The following is a 21,133-nucleotide window of genomic DNA, read 5'->3' on the forward strand; positions in this document are numbered from 1 at the left end:
GGAATTAAAGGGTAACGGGATATGAATTATTGGTGTTTGAGATTATCGAGAATAGGGAGAATTGGAGAGTGTTAATTATGATTAACGAGATAGGTGGGAAATACCAATTTTGCCCTTGGGAGCCTTTAGAAACCCTTAATTGACATAGGGATATTTTGGTCTTTTCACCCCTAGGATAGATATAAGCCATTTTAGGCTGTGAAAGAAGAGAAAAACAGAGTATCACTTGAAGCTTCTCCCGTACCTTCTTTCCTTCAGCTTTCTTTGTGATTTTTGAACCATTCTTGAGGATTCAATCTTGGGAAGTAAGCCTTGGGAGTTTGGGAGAGTGTTTCGCCATTGAAGAGCATCATAATCTAAGTTTGAGGTAAGTTTCTAGCCATTGAATTCCCTGGTTTGCCCTGTTTTAGTTCTGATTTGCAGTTGAGATTTCTAAGTTGAATACTTGGTTTTATTGGGAGTTTTGGATAGGGTTCTTATGGTTGTGATGTTTGGGGTATGTGAGGATAGCTTTTGGGTTCATTTGGCATCAAAAATGGGATTTGGAAGCAGTGGAATCGAGTTAGAACTGAAGGAGTTGAAGAAGGAAGTTCCAGGGGGAAACTGGTCTGGGGGTAGCGCTACAGCGCCCATTAGAGGGCGCTATAGCGCTACACATGATGGTTTCTGGGCAGTTGGGGGTTCTGAGTATAGCGCTGGGGCGCTATTGAGCAGCGCTGTAGCGCTGCTCTGTTCCTCCAGAATCCCGTTTTGAGTGTTTTTAAGGGTTTTTGGCTCGGGGTTTCAATCCTTAAGGCTCGGGATCGAATCTACTCACCGTGTGGGCATGTTTCGAGGTCCTGAGAGTGGGGTTTAGGTTAAGACCCTTTCATTGTTGATTTTCATTAATGGAGGTTATAATTGGTTGTGATTAGGTAACCGCTAAGGAACCAAAAGGTTGATCGTTCTTAGGAGTCGTTCTTATTATATTTCTCGCTCGAACCGGAGGTAAGAAAACTGCTCCCTGTGTATATGACATGCATGATTGTTGTTGAGGCATGTTGGCTGATAAATGTGGACATTGATTTCATATTAAATTCTAGCGGATATTGTTTACTTGTGTATGACACTGATTAGTCAGGGACGGCACTGGTCTCATATCACTGACCTAAAGAGTCAGAAACGGTATAAGCGTCTTGAACGCAGGGTCGAATGAAGATTATGTCTAATCGATATTAGCATTGAATGACTCTAAGGCATTAATGCTGGACCGACTCTAAGGTCGATGAAACTTATAAGCGCTTGGCTAGTCTAAGACTAGTTACTCAGAGCCAGGGCCTAAGGCCTAGGTGACTGCTTGTCACATGGCTAGGGAACAGTGTTCTATAGTTATGACTCTAGAGTCATGAGGAAGGTTATGTTGGTGACTAGTCATCATGCACCTATCCTGTTTAAGCTAGTGAAATGTTCACTTATCTGTTAAGCCCCGGTGACCCTATCGTCACATGGCTAAAGGGAGTTGTACCCACTTTAGTGACTTTTCCTCTGTCACTTATCTGTTCAGGACTGAAAGTCCTGAATTATTATTATGATCATTGTTGATATTATATCATGCTATATTGTGTTTTCTTGCTGAGCCTTGGCTCATGGGTGCTATGTGGTGAAAGTAAAGGGAAAGAAAAGTTCACCCAGCCTTGAGTGGAGAGCTTAGGTGGTGATGTGTAATATGCAGCCGCTTGACCATCACGGCCAAGGCATTCTCAGAGGAACTAGGGGGTTTACCCTATTTTTGCTGCTTAGGTCGGCAGGTTTGTAAATTTGAAACAGTAATAACAATTTTGAGTTGTAAATAACTTGTAAAAGATTTTATGGGTCCATGAACAATTTTATGAATTTAATGAAATATATCTTTTCCTTTTTATTAGTTTTCCACCTTAGCCTGTTAATAACACTTAGAAGCACGTTTTTAACCAAAGGACTCGAGTAGCGAGTCAAATTTCCAGTTCACCATTCACCGTAACTGTTCTGGAGTAACCAGAGTGTTACAGACGGCGTGGGGAGGTGAGGAAGAAGACAGTGAGGGAGAGGGAGGTGGGATAGTTTTAGGGTTTTTTTTTTAAAAAACAAAGTTAAAATCAATTTAAATTTTTATTTATTTATTTATAAAATTAATTTATATTATTTTAATATTTTAAAATGTATTTTTATTTTAAAATCAATTAAATTTAATTTTTTTAAAAAATATTAATGAGTTGAATCAATCACAGAGTGACACGTGTTGGTCTAGTTAGCACGTAACAAAATATAACGGATGGAGTCTGACGGAATTACTATTTTAATGACTTTGGGTACTTTTCCCGCTAAAAAAAAAAGATTTGGTCTATGTGAGTTACAAACTTCAAATATTGAGTACTTTTACCACAAATATTCCTAATTTTGATAAAAGAAATCATCTATATTATTGAAGTTGAAATTGTTTATTGAAGATGACATTTTATTCTTTTTTAAAGTAAAATGGTAAATGAAGTTACCTATTGGAGATGTCGTAAATAGTGAATTAAGAATTTAGTAATATTTTAAGCTTTATCATTTTTTGTATACAATATGCTTGATATTATACATTTAATAGGTACTACTTCCCATCTCCCTAATGATTTATTCTATATCAAAACTTGCTTTGGCATATTCAAATTAGAAATTTGAAACGTATCGAGCCTCCTTGATTAAACAATAAACAAATTTCATTGAAATATCAAAAAACGGGTCTCAAGGTGTAGTGCGTTGTGTAGTTTGAGTACAATGCTTTACAAATTTCTTGTATTATAATTTTGCTCAATTGACGCCTTATCTCACGACGATTCTAATCACCACACCATATGTTTTACACTTTTTACCTTTTATAATTATCACCATGTAATGATTAAAACAAAAAATAAAATAAAATAAAAATATGTATATAAATATTTTTTTTGTTGGGAGGTGAAGATGGAGCCCACCAGACCCCAAGAAAAAACTACTACAAAAAACGAATAAAACCAGCCTGTTATAGAGCTGTGAGTGAACCCAACTCTTCCATTCCCACCTCTTAAATCACAAAACACGCCTCCACTGCAACACAACTTCACCAAGCTCCAACCTTTTTCTCATTCTCTCTTTCTCTTCTTCTTTTGGAAAAAAAAAAGAGAGAGAAAAAGAGAAGAGTATCATGAGTTCTATTGTTCAAACGTTTCAAAAGCGAAGTACTTTCCTTCCGGTATCACAATCGGCGGACCCAAAAGAGCAAGGCCAGATCCGGCGAAGGCTGTCATCTCTATCGCTCAACATCAAGCCCTCCATTTCATCGTCCGAAGCTGCTTCATGGGCCATGCGCAGAACCAAGTCAGTGTCTTCCATGGGAGAATACGCAGGTAGCTCGATAAAGAAATGGTGGGACTGGGCTTGGGCCTGGGCCCTATCCAGAAAGCCCACCTTCGCTAGCGATCTGGAGATGAACGAGGAAGAGACCAAGCTACTTGGCTCCCATAACAGAGGAAGCTTGAGACATGTTTTCTATAAGGTCAGGTCTGAGGTGAGAAAGCTTTTGGGGTCAGAACGTGTGGGTTTGCCTCAAACTTGCAGGTACGATTCCGTCAGTTACACCAAGAATTTCGATGAAGGGAGGAGAACCCAGTTGTAATTTGATCAAATGAAGAATACCCAGATCGAGAATTTGAATGAATGAAAGTTGTAATAATGTTTTGATGAGATTCAGATCAAAAATTGAATTTTTTTGTAATTTTTTTATTATATTTTTCTTTCTCTTATGATTATTATTATTATTGTTTTTGTTAATGTAACTAGCTAGATTGTTACTGTATGTTATGTGGGATTGTTTGACTACTACTCAAGATCTATTATCCCTTACTCTTTCGAAATTTTCACCATGTAAATTTCAAGCCATGGAAGGAGGAGGGAAGGCACTTCTGCATTTATAAGTATATATATTTATATAATTGTATTATTATTTTTTCTTGCAAATAATTTATTGCTTCATTGTAAAAATTCCACCTTATTGTACTACTCATCTTAATGTAATATAAATCAATTTATTAGCTGTTGTTCTGTCTTGTTTTCTGTCCACATTCTCAAGAATGAGAATCCATGATCTTAAGAGTCACTCAACTTGGAATATTGGACCCCAAAAAGTATGGTGTAAAATCACTTTAACTGGTAGAATGAGTACATTGCCTTCAATTGAAAGCTTAGTTTTTTTTTAATCACAAACTTGGATAGTAAGTTTTACAAGGCAAAACGGCATTGTTACTGTTATAATTGTCGTTTTCTTGTGTATGTACAAACCAAATAATCAACCAAAGTCAACTTTTAAAATGGAATTGAGTTCTTATACATGAAATTTTGGCAAGAGTCTTTGGTGGAATACAGTATAAAAAATGCTGTCTCCAATCATTGACAGCAAGATAACATAACATAATGACAAAAAACACTACATGGGTATTTGATTTCGATTTTGAAGCTTTTGTTCTAATTCTATACACTCAAGAATTTAATTACAACTACTTACGGGTTATAACATGCGCCACAGATAGTTTAAGCTTGTTTGTTTCCCTGGAAAGTTGGCCATTAATAATAATGGGCATAATAATCTTATTAATCTTATAAATTAAAGTGTCGGTGCATGTGTAAGAATATGATAACCCACTTTTTTCCTTCGAATTAAAATAAAAATAAATGAATAAAACCATAAGTACAGTCATGAGATTTCGACCAATCACATGTATCCCATCGTTCCCACGATCATCACCGACGAAATAGGTTCAATAGTCAATTCAATAGAGCTAAGCTGGCCTTTTTCTTTTCTTTATTTTTTTGTGTTTTTGGGTCCCATTTTTAAATTTTTGTGTGTGGGTGTGGAAGCAAGAGATTTTGTGTCAAGGGTTTTATGGAAAAAAAATGAGAAAATTATAGTCTTAGACAAAAAATATAACAAGGTTGGTAATGAGTTGGGATCATGATCATGCATGTCCTCCTTAAAAACCTATAATATGTCCCCAGAAGAAGACTCTCATTTTTGTATGTATACATGTAATAACTTTGGTTTTTATCAAAACGACACTCTAGTAAATTCTATGCTTAAAAAAATGGAACTGAGATTCTAATTTGGTTATTTTTTCTGGTAAGTAGTGTCGTTTTCTTGAAGACGTTAGTTGTCTTAACTGATAAAAGTTAAAACTACTCGTTATACACATGTTATTGGTTAATTAATGTATGCAAAGTTAGATGAATATATACATTAATAATAGACTTAGTTACACCCCATTTGGTAACCAGTTCCTTTTCATTGTACCATTTTTTAAATGAATAGAATCTTATTAAAGATTGCATCTTCTTGTTTATTTTATTTTTCACAAAATATAATAAATTATCTCAAAATTTTCATTTATTTTTTATAATGTTCCAACACTAGTATTCCGTTCAAAGCTTAAAAAAAATTCTAATTTTTCATGTAATAATATGTTTAAGCCGTGGTTTCTTGTAGTTCTTGTTATTTTTCTTGTTGGTCATTTAATTGTTGTTTTTAACTATGATATAGTTTTCACATTTTTAGGTTGTTTTCGGATTATTGTCATTTTTTTAAATTTATTTATTTGGAAGTTTTGACTGTTGGAAATGTAATTTAATTTTTATAACTTTGTAGTTGTTCAAAATTGATGGTCGTTATATGATTATTGTCGTTTCACGGGTTTGCATGAGAGTTTATTATTGTTTTTCACTAATTATGTTTATGTTAGAGTAAGACTTCTATATAAGAATAATCTCTATTTTATTATTAAAAAATTTAGTTCTAATTTAAACCAATTATAAATAAAAATAATTTTTAAAATGTAATTAGTTATACGTTTTTCAAGTCATGTATTAAGAAAGTATACATCTACATAATAATAAGTGGTCCTTGGCAAAATGACCTTTTTTTATAGTGTAATTTGCATTTTTATATTATACAGTCAAATAAATATATATTATGTCATTTATTTGTAAACAAATGAGAAAATTAATAATTTATTCTACATTTGAATTACTTAAGTTACTTTTAAATATGTAATGGTTATTAGGGAGTTTTATTGTTATTGTTGTTAAAGTTGACACTTTTGGATGTTTTTATAAATTTTTTGTACCAATAACTAGATACAAGTAACGTGCATATGCATGTTTGCTTACTTTTATTTATAGAATTTATTAATTATTTTTATTAAATTTATATTAATGTCACATAAATTTCAAATAAATATTCTATTTTATTCTAGTTTTTTAATTTGGGAGTGACAACAAAATATTATATATTTAATGTAATATTAAATATTATACGTGGATTTTTAAATTTAAGTTTCTTGCTAGTTTTTTTTTTAAAAAATAATTTGTTGTTAATTAATATGATATTATATGTTTGTTGCTAGATTATATTATATGTTTAATATGATATTATTTTAATAAGTGAATTTAAATTTAATTAAATTTTATTTAAATTGTAAAACGTGTGATTTTATTATTTTAAAATAATTATCATTGTAAAATATCTGAAAAATATCATATTTTAATTTGTTTAATTATTTATTATTTTAAAATAATTATCATTGTAAAATATCTGAAAAATATCATTTTTTAATTATTTATTATTTTTAAATAATTATTATTTTAAAATATCTCAAAAATATCTTATTTTAATTATTTATTTTATTTAATTTTAAGTGTTTACAAACTACCGTTAAATATAAAAATATTTTGTAAAATATAAAAATATTCCGTTAAAATTAACATTAAAAAAATAAAAACTACTAAAATTAAGAATTTCCGTTATCTATCGATATATATTTGGATAAACATATGTAAATAAATTTTCAAGTCTTATAATCTATACATTTTAATCCTTAATAAAAAAATGATTCGAGACATGATTTTTTTTTGGGGGGACAAATCCGACAACATGATTATTGCTACAATAATTGAATAATAATCTAGGATAATGGGTAAATTCCAGAACGGAAGTTAAGCTTAATTATTTCCCTTTTTCTTTTTAATTATGAATTCATGTGATTTTTTTTTTTTTTTTTTTGAGAAACGAATTCATGTGATTTGTTTACTTTATTATAGTCACAAAAATCACTATATTATGTAATTAATTATTTTATTTTATTTAACCCAAATAAATTTTGAGATGTTTCATTATAAATTGATCAATGATCACATGCTTTATTGATGATAATGATTTGTGACACATGGACTATACAATTTTAGTCTTTTATTTGGTGTTGTGCAATATAATGCGGGTATTTATTGTGTTTTTAGGATTAAGTGTTGTTATTAAATAAATAATTTGAAATTTGAGGAAAAACACTTAATTCTTGAAGAAAGAGTGTTAGACGGGCTAAGGAATAGAAATTAGGCGAAATTGGGAGTCAACTTGGTGATTTGGAGAAAAATTGGAATTAGAGTCGCAACTTTATGGTGTAGAGTCGCAGCCCTAAGAGTTACAGAGAAGAGGAAAAAATCAGCCAAAGTTAGCCCCTAGGCGCCAGGGAGATAGAGCTGAAGCTCTATTAAAATTGGAATTAGAGTCGCAACGCTACCAAATAGAGCTGCAGCACTACATACTCCAGAGATGAAGTCTGGAACTCGAAGCAACCCAGAGCTGCGGTGCTATCGGATGGAGTCGCAGCGCCAGTCCGTACGGAAGCAGAATTTAGGGTATTTTTCAAAGGCAATTTTGTCATTTCGCATATAATTAATTAGGGACTATAAAAGCTTTCTTAATGACGTTTTAAAGAGAAGATTAATCCTAGGAGACGGAAAAAAAGCACACTGTGAAGGATTGCAATTGAAATCAAATAATTCATCATAGTTTTTCCTCTTTTCTACTTTTTATTTATGTAAATTGGATGTTTTTCAATTCTTCTATGGTTGTTATGTATTATGTCATTAACTAAACTCTTTTTCTAGGGTGTTAATGGATTCTCCTGAAACTTTATTTTGAATTAATGCAAGTTTTATGATTTATATTCTATCTTGTGATCTATTCGAATTTATGCTTAATGATTGTGATTGACTGACCATCTATTACATGATTTATATGATTTTAACTCGGAATCTGAGAAATGAGAATTGATTATGCTATAATTGAATAGACATAGGTTTTATTATAGGACGAGAGTACCTATTTGGTCTATGTAGTTTTAGTGTTGTCTTACTTAATGTCTGTCTTAAGTTCATTTATCACAAAGATGTAGAAAATTTACATAAGGTTGAGACTTGTATATCCTAGTACAAATATAAGTTACTTTTGTTGACCTGCTATCACGAGAAAGAATTGAATAGTATAATTTGTATTACTGAAATATAAAGTGGATGGTAGATGAAGTTAATTGTCCTAGTTCATTTAATTATTGAATTCTATTTCCTTTGTGTTGACGCCGTTTTTCGTCAACAGTGAAAGGAGAGCACGTAAACAATAACTGATAATGGTCAATTAAAATATGACAATACAAACACACGATTTTTACGTGGTTCAGCTGTTAAATCTGCCTAGTCCACGAGTCTCTGTTATTAAACTCAAGATTATCTCTGAAAATTCTTAAGCATGAATTCTTCAGAGTTTTCTCTCAAGGTTCAGCCCCTTACAATGGCGCATGACCTCTCTATTTATAGAGAAGGCTGCGGAATACTATCCCACATATTTTGGGTAGGTACTCTTTTTGTGTAAATAAAATAAATGGCTTTAAATGCCTATAATCAAATATAAAAGGAAACGTCCCCTGAAGACCAGGGGACATATAACTGACCAAATAATATCCCACGATTCTAGGGGATTTACAGTAATAAATGAGGATTACATCTCGTATGGACAACACTTATAGATATTCAAGGTTTTTATCATATATCTCCAAGGCCTTAGCTTCCCAGGTTTTTCGTCAGCTTTCGAGCTAGAGACATCTCCCGATGTCACATGGCTTTCAAGATCGTATGTGCGTCGAGCTCGGGACCCCTGATCCGAGGTCATCCCTGAGGATGGATGCGTCTCCGGAGCTACCTTTCGAGATCATGTACACTTCGAGATCACCATATTCGAGGTCGTCTATGTCTTGCAGGCTCGATATTTAGTCCTGGAGCATACTTTAAACCTTACGAGTCCAATTGTTTGTGAATCAAACTTTCGAACTCACATTTAACATGGCTCGAAAACTGGGTACAATACTTTGCTATCTTTTATTCCTGTAATTACATTCTTATTTTAATAGTTTTTCTTAATTCTGATAATCAAAATATAATTAACTAAATAGAATATTAGGATAAATGATTGGTACTTGGTAACAGTCATTTTCGATTCAACATTTCTTATATTATATTACTTGTTAAACGAATGTATATACTTGCGTGTAGAAAATTCGTAACAATCATTACTGCGATAATTATATAATTTATTCTATAAATTAAAAAAAAACTAAAATGGAATATGATGTCCATGTTTTCACCAATGGACATGTGGCACAAATTAAGATTGATTAGGGGCTCCGCGGAAGCTTGTTAAGGTTCCCCAGAACTTGTTTAAGGCTTCACGGGAGGAGTCTAGTTCTCATCACCATTCACCACCACCGGAGGTACATCCTTCGAAAGCGTTATCTCCTGAGGACCTTGTCAAAGGGTAATGCTCCAAGTCTCATAATGTGACCATCTTCTCCAATATCACCTCCTCCAAGCATGCGAGAACCCTTCTCCAAACCAGGAAGACAGTTGCCAGGTGTTTGACAAAAAGACGTCCTGGACCACAGACAACCTTCTGACACCTACTGTCACATGGATCGTTGTGTCGATCTCGTACAAGCGGTAAAAAGGACGCCCCACAACACTACCTGACATGGGAAAGTGTACAGCTACCATCCTGACAGTGTCAGGGGCGTTGTCCCCAACAAAATAGTGGGCTGAACTTTCACATATTGGGCCCACTGAGATATGGTGGAGTCCACCAACTTATTAAACACAAAATGATCATTTATACAATAACAAACCTCCATTAAGAGATTGTAATTGTAATCAACTTTTATTATTGAGCTTAATTATCTTAGCTGCTTATAAATAAGGCTAGGGCATACATTTTTTAAAGGATCTGATTTCCATTTTTCAGAGTGAGCACAAACGATGCGTGAAAACCAAGAAAGCTTGAGTAGTGCAACTTCTTTATCATCCTAATACAAGTGACTCGTAGACTAATGTTAATTAATAACATGAACCACGTAAATTCGGTGTTCCGTTTTTCTTTTTCTTTAAGCTTTTATCTTATAATTGAGGAGGGCTAGTACCGAAATTAATCATTTTTAATACGATGGTTATATTCACACCTCAATATTAGAAAAATTGACATTATTTTTTTTGACAAAATATTTATTGATACTTAAAATTTTTAATATCATACAAAAAAAAATTATATATAAATATATATTTTTTTCAAAAGGACTAGAGACGTAAAAAATTGAATTTAACACATTAATTTTGAAAGGAAAGAAAAAAATAATAACTTAATTTAATGTTTTAGAAAAAATTATATAAATATTTGGCAAAAAATATATTTTCTATATAGAAAGTGTGTAGATAACAGAAATGATTGATTTTAACCGTTTGTTTTGTTAACTTTAACGGAATATTCTAAATATTTAATGAAATATATTTTTAAAACTAACTAAAAATAGATATTTATTAATTATATTAATATAAATTCAAATATTATAAATATCATTATTATATTAATATTAAATTCAAATATAAGGCTGCATATATAATTTTATAATAATTATATTAATATAAATTTAAATGTTATAAAATATCATTATTATAATAATATATAATACAAAACTAGATATTCAATAATTATATTAATATAAATTAAATATTATAAAATATTATTATGATGATAATATATATTCTTAATTTTTTACTAACTATTTTAATATGAATTCAAATATTATAAAACATTATTATAATAATATTTAATACAAGAAAATGTATTTAATACTTATATTAATATAAATTTAAATATTATAAAATATCATTACAATAATAATATATAATACATAATCTTAATTTTTATAAAAAAAATTATTATTCATGTTATATATATATAAAATTATAAATAATAATATTTTGGTTTAATTTTTCATTTAATATATTTATGTTATTTTTTTATATATAATATTATTTATTTATTTAAAATTTAATTATATGACAATAATACAAATTTAATAAATATAATTAAATAAAGTGGATGTATTTTACGATGTTTCTAGTATATAAATACAGTGTCTAAATAAATATTGGGAGTGTAATCCAAGCATGCTGGTGTATTTACTTTACTGTCGTTTGGATTTTCTTCCTTTTACATGCTTCTTGTCGTTCTCGTTTCTAGGTTGAATTCATGTCGATTTCTTGTCGTTTTCTAAGTCGTCGTTTTTCGTTCAGGATGTCGTCATTTTATATTGATATTTGTCGTTTTGGATCAATCATCATAATCACGATGCTATCGGCGAGATGAGAGACTTGAGCGCTTTTTTTCCTTTAAATAATTAAAGGTATCAAGTACCAAAGTGAAAGTTTTACCAATGCCCCTTTGGAACTCGCACCTAATTTCCCCATTTTCTAGGTTATTCTTGTCGTTTTATGTTTGTATGTCGTTTATTCGATTGATTTTGTCGTTTTGCATAATTTGTCGTACTTTAAGTGATTCGCGCTCTTACTCTCTTTTATCTTCTGTTATTGACTTGCGGAACAGTCAAACGACAAGTTTGGGATTTGCTGTCGTTCAATAAAAACGACATGTCGTTTTTTCACAAGTATGCTTCATAGTGAGAACGACATGTAGTAGTTTGTCGTTACAAGAGAAGCTGAAGCCAAAACGGTGGATAACCGTTAATTATATATTCCCAACCTGTGGCCTACTTTACTTGATTCTTTTCTCTATTTGCACAGAATATTCCATCTCCTTCCTTTGACGTAGTTAAGCTCAGACCACTCTTTTCTCACTGCTAGGCTTGGTTTCGCATAGCAACAACAAACCATCCTTATGGCTTTAGCTTTTAATGGCGTAACCCCACAAACCAGAGCTCTGGGCTCTTCATGGAGATTGACTTCTCCTTGCCAAAACCCTTCACAAACGCAGTTCTTCTCATGGGTTTGTCTTCCAAAGAAACGGATTGCCCAGAAAACTATTTCTTCTTCCGCCGCTAAAACCACCGATTCAACCCTCTCAGATGTTGAGTTCCACCAAATTCAGGAAGACAACACTAAGGACTTCACTCCCACTTTCACAAGTGGTAAGTTTTATTCAAACCCCACTTCATAATTTAAAACCTATCTTTTTGGTTCTCATTAATAGTAATTTGTTGAAGATGATAAAAAGAGTAGTAGTGGGTAATATATGCTGGTTTTCTGTTTGTTTAGTGAGAAAACAAAGGTTTTAAAGGAAAATGAAATTGGGTTTTGGTTGTTTCCGTTTATTATGGGAGATGCCGAGATGGAGAACTCAATCAATACTTGTTTTTTAGCAATATAAGGTGTGTAGCAATTTGATTAAATTCTCTTTATTTTATGTTTGAAGCGTGGATGGAATTTGCCAAAAATGTATCTGGTGAATGGGATGGGTTTGGAGCCGACTTTTCAAATGAAGGAATCCCAATTGAGCTTCCGGAACGTGTTGTACCCGATGCTTTCCGGGAATGGGAAGTTAAGGTTTTCGACTGGCAGACACAATGTCCCACTCTAGCTGACCCAGAAGAAAATGTTCTTTCATGCAAGTTGATTAAGCTACTCCCCACAGTGGGATGTGAGGCTGATGCTGCTACAAGATTTAGCATCGATGAGAGGAGTGTTGGAGGTCCAAATAGTAGAGTATCTGCCTTTGCTTATCAACCAAGTGGATCATATGTGGCTGTCTGGCCCATTGATGAAAAGGGTTCTCATAATTTGATTGAGTTGGAGCATTGCTTGATCAATCCTGAAGATCGAGAGTCTCGAGTGAGGATAATTCAGATACTCGGTGTTGAGAATGAGAAGATGGTGTTGCGTAGTATTAGAGTTTTTGTTGAGCAGTGGTATGGACCATTCAGAAATGGGGATCAACTTGGTGGATGTGCCATCCGGGATTCAGCATTTGCTTCTACTGCTGCCTTAAAAGCCTCTGAACTGGTTGGCGTCTGGCAGGGCTCAGCTGCTGTTGCTAACTTTGACGGTTCTCATCAGGTTGTGAGTTGTGACATATTCATTTATTTTTGGTTATGTTTGAACTGAATCCGAATTTCTAAATCCTTGAATAGGTGTTCACTAACGTCTAATGGTGGTGTTTTTGATGGTTTGAATGTGCTTCGGGGTTGGCTTGACGTAACTTCTAGTCTCCATGCCTACAGAAGTTTGCGTAGACTGAAAAACAGTTGGTTGTGTGTGCCCATTCTACTAGGTTTTGTGGTCAATAAAGATAAAGTTTCTAGAACTTTTTCTAGCTTCTATAGCTATGTCTCTTGCTTAAGAAAGTTCCTAAATGTTTCTTGGAGGCTGGTTAAGTAAAACTTAATCTCTTTGACTATAAATGAAGTGAACAGCATAATTAGTCAATGAATTGAACTTATCTTCATGAACACAGGACTTTCTTCAACAACTTCTAGATTACAGCGATAGGAAGTCAGTCAGAGATGAATGTGACATTATCTTGCTTCCCAAGCAATTGTGGTGTTCAGTAAAAGCAGGTAAAGGTGGTGATACACTCTGTGAGGTGGGATGGCTGTTCAACAATGGTCGTGCGATCACATCAGAATGCACCTTCTCAAGCAAAGCAACTTTAAAGGCAAGTTTCGTTTGACCAAGCAAAAGATTACCATAGGCCAGTTTCTTGAACACGAGTCGTAGAAGAAGAGTTCTATTAGGATTGGACTAAAAAAAAATAGCATCCCAGATTCTACATTGCCATGCTATATAATCATAGTTTTGGCAACCCAATTAATCTTTTTCATGTTTAATTTGTAGGAAGTCGTAATAGCTTGTGAAACTGCAGCCTTGGAGGGTACATAACCGTTGATGACAACTAAAATCGAATTAGCTGGAGCAAAATTTAGCCAAAAAGAGTTAAGGTCCAATGAATACGAATCTTTGTTAATTCTTCTTTTTTTTCCTTGACACAATCCAAAGTTTATAATAACAATGTGAAGCAGCCCATGTGCGCGCCCGTTGTAAGTATTTACATACAAAAAATCCACTCCAAATTCGAAATTCATAGTATTGTCGTATTCATATGCTCTGTATTTTTCTCTGCGAGATTCTTTCTTTGAGCTTTAATAAGCTGCTACATCGGTTACTGTTTTCTCTGACATTGTTTGATTCTCACAAGTATACATAGTAAAATTCAACTCATTTTTAAAGGGTCTTTAAATTCTTGGATACCAGCTTTGATGCATATCTTATCTTCTCAATTGGAGCAACCCAGTTGCCACGTTAGAACATAAGTCAAATTTGGCAGACGGTTTTAGTAGAATCCAAACTCTCCAATCTTAGAACCAAATTTATATTGTTGCATCTAGATTATGTGGCCGACAATGTCAGGCTTTTGAATCATTAGTGAGTCAAATGCACGTGACACAACTAAACCAACATAAATCGTCCCATGTTATAATATGACCAGTGAAATGAAAAAGACCCCGAAAGTTGGAACCATTATGAATATGAGCCCGTGAACAACCTCAAAGTTCTATCTAGTACACCCAACTTCTTTTATTTATTTATCTATTTATTGTACTAATTCAGTATCGTCAACTTTCATTATCAGTTTTGAAACATAGCCAAATTCTCATGATTCAAGTACCATTTCATAATCATTTGTCACCTTAACTGTTCATAATCATTTTGGATCTGTGAAAAAGTTACCGATTAGACTATGTATTTTGTTAAATGACAATTCCGACTATGTATTTAGAATCTGGGTAAATTTTTTTTTTAAATAAGACTAAAATGACCCTACTTTTATAAATTAGTTAATTTAATAAATATAAAATTTCGAAAAAAATCAAATGTTGATTAATTAAAATTTTAATTTAATTTAAAAACAAAATTAAAATTTAAACCCACATATTTAGTCAAATATTAAACACACAAATAAAAAATCATACTCCAATAACCAAATCTCAAATACAAAAATCAATTCAACTATATTTATTCATCAGAAAATAATTATATGATTTCAATGAGGAACAAAAACATTTGAGCAAAATACAACTAACAATTTCCTCATCACAAATCCCATCAAACCTTTATAGAAAATTCACAAATTAATAAATAAATCCAAACCTTATCCAGATTTGTTCATCACAAATTCACAAAATAAATTTCAAAAAGCTTCATCTAACACAATCAAATGGATAATTTCAAGCCTTTTCTCTTCTTAACTTTAGACCCAAATACGCATCTCAGGCCCGTAGCAGAGCTTGAATCACGTGAAGAGCCTCATGACCCAGAACGAAGATTGAACCAGAAGAAGAGCAGCCTTGCAACCTAGATCTCTAGGGTCCGATCTGATAGAGATGGAGGTGGCATGTGACGGGGAGCACTGAATCCCTTCGCAAGCCACCTCCGTCTATATCATATTTGAAGCTCCAACAATGAGAGCTATCATGGCTAAAGAGATTGGCCTTCAGCGACTAAGATGAAGCGACTAAGATGAAGACGAAGTTGCCCACACACCTAGCCAACGCCAACCTCCTCCAATCATCATTGGTGTTGATCTAGTCGAACAAGGAGATGACAAAGGAAGGAAATGATCTAATTAGATTTATTGTAAGGAGATGACAAAGGAAGGAAGAAGGAAGGAAATGATATAGTCGAACCAGATTTATTGGAAGGAGATGACAAAGGAAGGAAGAAGAGGATGAGACATCTTTTCTAGGGTTTAGATATTTTTTAATTTATGTTTCAGATTAAATATTATTTTAATTTTAAGTATAAATTTAATCAATTAATTAATTTAATAAAGTTTTAAGTTAATTTATTTTTACTAAACTACACTTAATTTTTTTTATTTTTTGTTTGCTAATATTTGTTTAAAATTTTAATTAATTTATATATTTTTTTATAATTTATTTTATTAAAATATACTTATTTTTTTTAATTAACTAATTCATAAAAGTATGGGCATTTTAGTTATATTTAAAAAAAATTAACTAAAATCGAACCCAAAGTATTATTTTATTCTATTTTGCAAAACTCAGAATTTAAATTATCATTTAACAAAATAAAAAATCCTATTGATAACTTTTGCACAAATCAGGGTCCAAATTTGAATTTAATAAAAAAAAAATCTAAAAACTACAAATGAAAAGAAGAGATTTTTTTTCTTTCACATATATGAAATAAAAAGGTGTGGCAAAATATCTGCAGGTCAAATTGATTTCTTCCACATATATATAAACAGAAAAGCCTCAAAAACGAAACACTGCAAAATAATTTAGATGCTTGAATAGCTATGACACTACAGCACTCCATAGTTCAGAAAAGCTTACAACATATTTCTTTATTGGTCATACAGCAATATAGGCATCTCAGTGAATAAAATTCTACATAAACTCCCTCCACATCCCAAAATCCCAGTGACATGATGATCCAAGGCCTTGGGGAGCTGAAGAATTAAAATTTGTTCTCAAAATCCTACTGCCAAATCTCCTCCTTTATCTTTGCTGTACAACCTGGTCAATGTGCCAAGAACAGTATTAAACCTTGAGCTTTGGTTTTTTTCAGTTGTAGACGAAACTTGTTTTCTATAAATAGATTTTTTGAAAACATGCCAGCATCAGGGGAAGAGAGGAAGAGAGATTTCCTCTCTTTATGTTATCTTCAGTTCTCAAGTCACCATTTAAAGCAAGCAATAATTTTACAGTAGATGGATCGACTTTCCTTAATTTTTTGGTAAAGATATTGCAAAACAATTCAACTATTATCTTTAAATGATTACGTTCTTCAATGTTACCCAACTGATTTTGTCTAGTTAGCCTATTACATGACTTACAAAGTAACCAGAAGAATTTAGATGCTTAAGAAAAGAATTATAAATACCTGTACATGACATGAAATTGGATGCTAATGAGCACTTGGTGGTGCATCTCTCATGCTTATATTCACACTGTTCCTCATAGTTCGTCTTCCAACTCCAGCATTGCCCTTTTGCATCATGGCAACAAATTCACCATAATCAATTCTCCCATCCTGCAGGCAGAACAATAATGAAAATTAAAGATGCAGCAATGGAGAAGCATAAATCCAGTTTAAACTATTAAAATATTAAACCGAAACAGATCAATTCAACTGATAGTCTATTAAAGATCCTAAAATAAGACAACACCAATGTTATGTGACTTACATTATCTTGATCAACTTCTCTGATTACATCTTCAAGGAAAACATCAGTCATATTGTGTTCTGTACAAGCTTGCTGGAGTTCATCTACTGTAATGTAACCACTTCCATCCTTGTCGAAGTACTGAAATGCTGCAAGTAGATGTTCCTCGCGCTCTAGTTTGTTAAGATGAACTGTAGCAGCTATGAATTCTCCATAGTCAATAGTCCCACTGTTGTCCACATCAGCCTGTGAACAACTATAGTAGTTCAGCTAATTATGTCATTACAGACAGAAGAAGAACTATAAACAATATGACCACACCACATGGATCAATGTCAACCCACTTGGATGCCTTCTAGCTAACTAAACCAAAAAAATTGTCATAAACGACAATGAACCTGTGACGTTTATCAATGAAACATCAATTTCTTATCTTATTGAAAACCATTCATTCTTCCAAGCTCCAACTACACTATTTCCCACAACGTTAATATGGAATCTAACTACCTCACTTTCTTTTATAAGGTCTTCACACAATATGAGAATGTTTAATATCATACTGCCATTCACAACTGTTTTTTTTATGTACTTTATCTTGTAGTGTGTGAAGGGAAAGGGGGGACGGAACATGCATCTTACCGCCTCCATAAGATCACGTATCTCTGTATCCTTCATGGTGGAACCATATCTACGCAGTCCAGCTTTCAGTTCATCAAATGTGATTGCACCACTGCTATCGGTGTCCATTGCTGTAAACATTTCTCTCAGACCAGCAATCTCCTCCTCAGAGAGGCTTTCAGCTATTACCTGTTAATACAAAAAAAACAACATAGATCATAGTATCACATAACTTTTTCACATCACTCACACCATATATGTGTACATGTTGTCGTGTGTATCTAAACCTATAAGTACACTTACCCTTAAAGCCATTTTCTTCAACTTGTTCATTGCTGAGAACTGTTTGAGACGAGACATGACAGCTGGATCAAGTGCTCTATCAGGAGCAACTCCATTTTCGCAAATCCAAGGGTGGCCTATACAAAGGAGAAAAGTTTATATTAAATTATAGCTTGTATTCTGGTGAGCATATTCTGAGCACCCATATTTAGGTAGCTAAAATCTCAGCCTCTTTAAACCCCAAGTAACATGTGGAAAAGAACTAAGGAAAAAATTAGCCTCCATCATGAATCAAATTCGAAAAACAAAGAAAAGTTGAACATACATAGTACTTCATGAGCGGTCAAGCGGTCTGAAGGTCTAGAGCACAGCATCTTCCGGATTAGATCTTTTGCACTATCAGATATCACGGGCCACGGATCTGAGTCAAAATCAATTTGTCCCTTCAAAACTGCATCGAATATGCCCTGCTGCGTTTCTGAATTGAAAACAAAGAAAACATTTAGTAAAAATTAGAAGATGGAAGACTCTCTCAATGGTAGTACAAAACCAAATCATCATACCAGCCCAAAATGGTGGCACTCCACTTAACAATATGTACAGTATGACCCCTGCAGTCCACACATCTGCTTCTGGTCCATAGTGCTTGAGGAGTACCTCAGGAGCAACATAATAAGGGCTTCCAACCACATCAGTGAAAATCTGACCTGAAAATTAGCATGAAAGATAAACTTAAGAGGCATACAATTCAAAATGACTATTTTTATCTCAATGCAGCAGCCATAAGAACAACATAAACCGGCAAGGCATCTACTTTTAAAACAACATGTTTAAAGTTAAATACTTACAAGTTAAGACATTCAGGTAATTGTTTATTGTATATGCTAAAAAAGGAAGTGAAATCTTTACCTGGTTTGAAGAATACAGAAAGACCAAAATCAATGGCTTTGAGAGAAAAATCATCATCCTTGTTGACCAACAAGAAATTTTCAGGCTTCAAATCTCTATGCATAACTCCAAGAGAGTGGCATGCCTCAACAACCCCTACAATAATCTTGGTCAATTCAGCAGCCTTCCTCTCACTGTAATGTCCCCTCTGAATGATCCGATCAAACAACTCCCCACCAGCACAAAGCTCCATAACAATATGGACATAAAGAGAATCCTCATAAGCACCTTTGATGGTGACAATATTCTTGTGACCAGCCAAATGGTGCATTATCTGAATCTCCCTCCTAACATCCTCAACATCCTCCCTTGAGATCAACTTCCTCTTGGAGATAGATTTACAAGCATACTCATTCTTTGTAGAATTCTCAATACACAAATAAGTAGTCCCAAATTGACCCTGTCCTAGTTTACGACCCAAAGTGTAAAGATCACGAATATTAGCCGTTCTATGACCCAAAACATAGTAAGTCTGGTTATCAAGACCTCTCCTCATGATGGTATCTTTCTTGGTGGAAGTAACAAAAGCTGGATTGTTATTGCTATTGGTATTGTTGTCGTTGGCTTTGGTGTTGTTATCTTTGGCTAATTCTTGAGAACTATTTTGTTGTTGGGAGTTCAAACTCGTTGTTGAATGGTCTGAAACAGAACGATCAGAAGGAGTGTCGCGTTTGGAAGCAGATTGGTCCTCGAGCTGACTCCCCTGAAAGTATTTCCCCCTGAAAGATCCACGGCATGTGTTGCCCATGAAACAAAAAAGTTTCCCCTCTCAAAATCTTTCACAGCCTTTTCCTCATCTAATGAGTTATCATTAATAATCCCTCTGCAAAAATCAGTCCAAACCCAGATTAGATTTTTGGTCAACAATCATAACAAAATCAACATACATAAACAAATCTGAAAGAAAATGATGTAAAAGCTTAAATATGCAGATCAGTGACATGGGTTTCTGTTTCTCACACCTAATAATAACGAATCTTGGAATATTTCCACATCATGAAATAAAAAGGTTCCCATAAATCAAGATAAATACATAAATCTACCTTCTAAAACATCCCAAAATACATTTTACTTTCTATAGAACCTAATTAAGAAAAAAAAAAGTCAACTTTATATCACAAAAACACCAACCTACGGCCAAATCTTGAAAAGACATAACATTAGAGTAATAAAGATGAGAAATTTAAACACAAATTTCTTCACATACATAAAAACAGAAAAAATTTAAGCTGCTTTAGAGGCATAAATATGAAAAGGGTTAGTACCGGTAAGCAGAAAAAAGAGGAAGAAGAAAGTGATGAACAGAGAAAGAAGAAGAAGAACAGGTTGATCTAAAAGAATAATATGATGAATCAAGAGAGAAATGGAATATCTTTACAGCTACTTATTAGCAGAAAAAAATTTAATAATAAAAAGTTAATATTTATTAGAAGAGGAAATGGAGAGAGTAGAAGGGGTCGTTTATTTTGTTGTTATTTTAGGATGGTATTGCTGAGAAACATCGGAGGTTAGTGCTGACCAGCTAACCTTCTCTCTCTCGCTTCTCCTTTATTGAAAATAAATAAATAAAATAATTATTTTTTAAAGAAAAAAGAGTTTTTTTTTAGAAAATTAAATACAACGCGGCTTGACAACTTTAATCTCATATAAATCATAATCCAATCTTTATTGTTCTAAAAAAAGAATGAAAAGAAATTAACTTTATTATTCTAGTTGTAGTAATACATGAAACAGTGATGAAGGGTCATGAAAATAGAGGCTAACATAAAATCTACCGTAAAAATACAAAAAGTTACTAATTTTGACTTTTCATGGTGATAAGTTAATCACAAAAAAAGAGAGAAAAAGAGAGAGACGATTTTGGCTCCTTCCCAAAATGGGAAATAAATACGACATTCG

The 21,133-nt window shown here is 32.9% G+C and overlaps 3 protein-coding genes across 5 annotated transcripts; 2 read left to right on the top strand and 1 right to left on the bottom strand.

The window, feature by feature from the left end:
- The first annotated feature begins 2,979 nt into the window (after nt 1–2,979).
- On the top strand, nt 2,980–4,075 carry LOC133787175 (uncharacterized). Its single transcript, XM_062225528.1, has one exon. The coding sequence runs from the start codon at nt 3,185–3,187 to the stop codon at nt 3,653–3,655; it is 471 nt and encodes a 156-aa protein (XP_062081512.1). The 5' UTR covers nt 2,980–3,184; the 3' UTR covers nt 3,656–4,075.
- A 7,899-nt stretch (nt 4,076–11,974) lies between these two features.
- LOC133787207 (uncharacterized) lies at nt 11,975–14,372 on the top strand. Of its 3 annotated transcripts, XM_062225530.1 has the most exons (4): nt 11,975–12,329; nt 12,614–13,254; nt 13,652–13,856; nt 14,036–14,372. In XM_062225530.1, the coding sequence occupies exons 1-4, from the start codon at nt 12,080–12,082 to the stop codon at nt 14,074–14,076; spliced, it is 1,137 nt and encodes a 378-aa protein (XP_062081514.1). In that variant the 5' UTR covers nt 11,975–12,079; the 3' UTR covers nt 14,077–14,372. The 3 variants fall into 3 exon arrangements, with proteins under 3 accessions (XP_062081514.1, XP_062081516.1, XP_062081515.1); XM_062225532.1 differs by lacking the exons at nt 13,652–13,856; nt 14,036–14,372 and adding an exon at nt 13,329–13,646; XM_062225531.1 differs by lacking the exons at nt 13,652–13,856; nt 14,036–14,372 and adding an exon at nt 13,404–13,646.
- Nucleotides 14,373–16,426: 2,054 nt separating this feature from the next.
- Nucleotides 16,427–20,743, bottom strand: LOC133787191 (calcium-dependent protein kinase 26). The gene is made up of 9 exons (XM_062225529.1): nt 20,500–20,743; nt 19,196–20,057; nt 18,850–18,993; nt 18,612–18,764; nt 18,308–18,423; nt 18,026–18,193; nt 17,408–17,632; nt 17,104–17,253; nt 16,427–16,736 (listed from the first exon to the last, which is right to left on the bottom strand). The coding sequence occupies exons 2-8, from the start codon at nt 19,980–19,982 to the stop codon at nt 17,128–17,130; spliced, it is 1,719 nt and encodes a 572-aa protein (XP_062081513.1). The 5' UTR covers nt 19,983–20,057; nt 20,500–20,743; the 3' UTR covers nt 16,427–16,736; nt 17,104–17,127.
- Between the last annotated feature and the right edge of the window lie 390 nt (nt 20,744–21,133).

This window comes from Humulus lupulus, chromosome 1 (genome assembly GCF_963169125.1).
Source record: "Humulus lupulus chromosome 1, drHumLupu1.1, whole genome shotgun sequence".
Classification (NCBI taxonomy): Eukaryota; Viridiplantae; Streptophyta; class Magnoliopsida; order Rosales; family Cannabaceae; genus Humulus; species Humulus lupulus.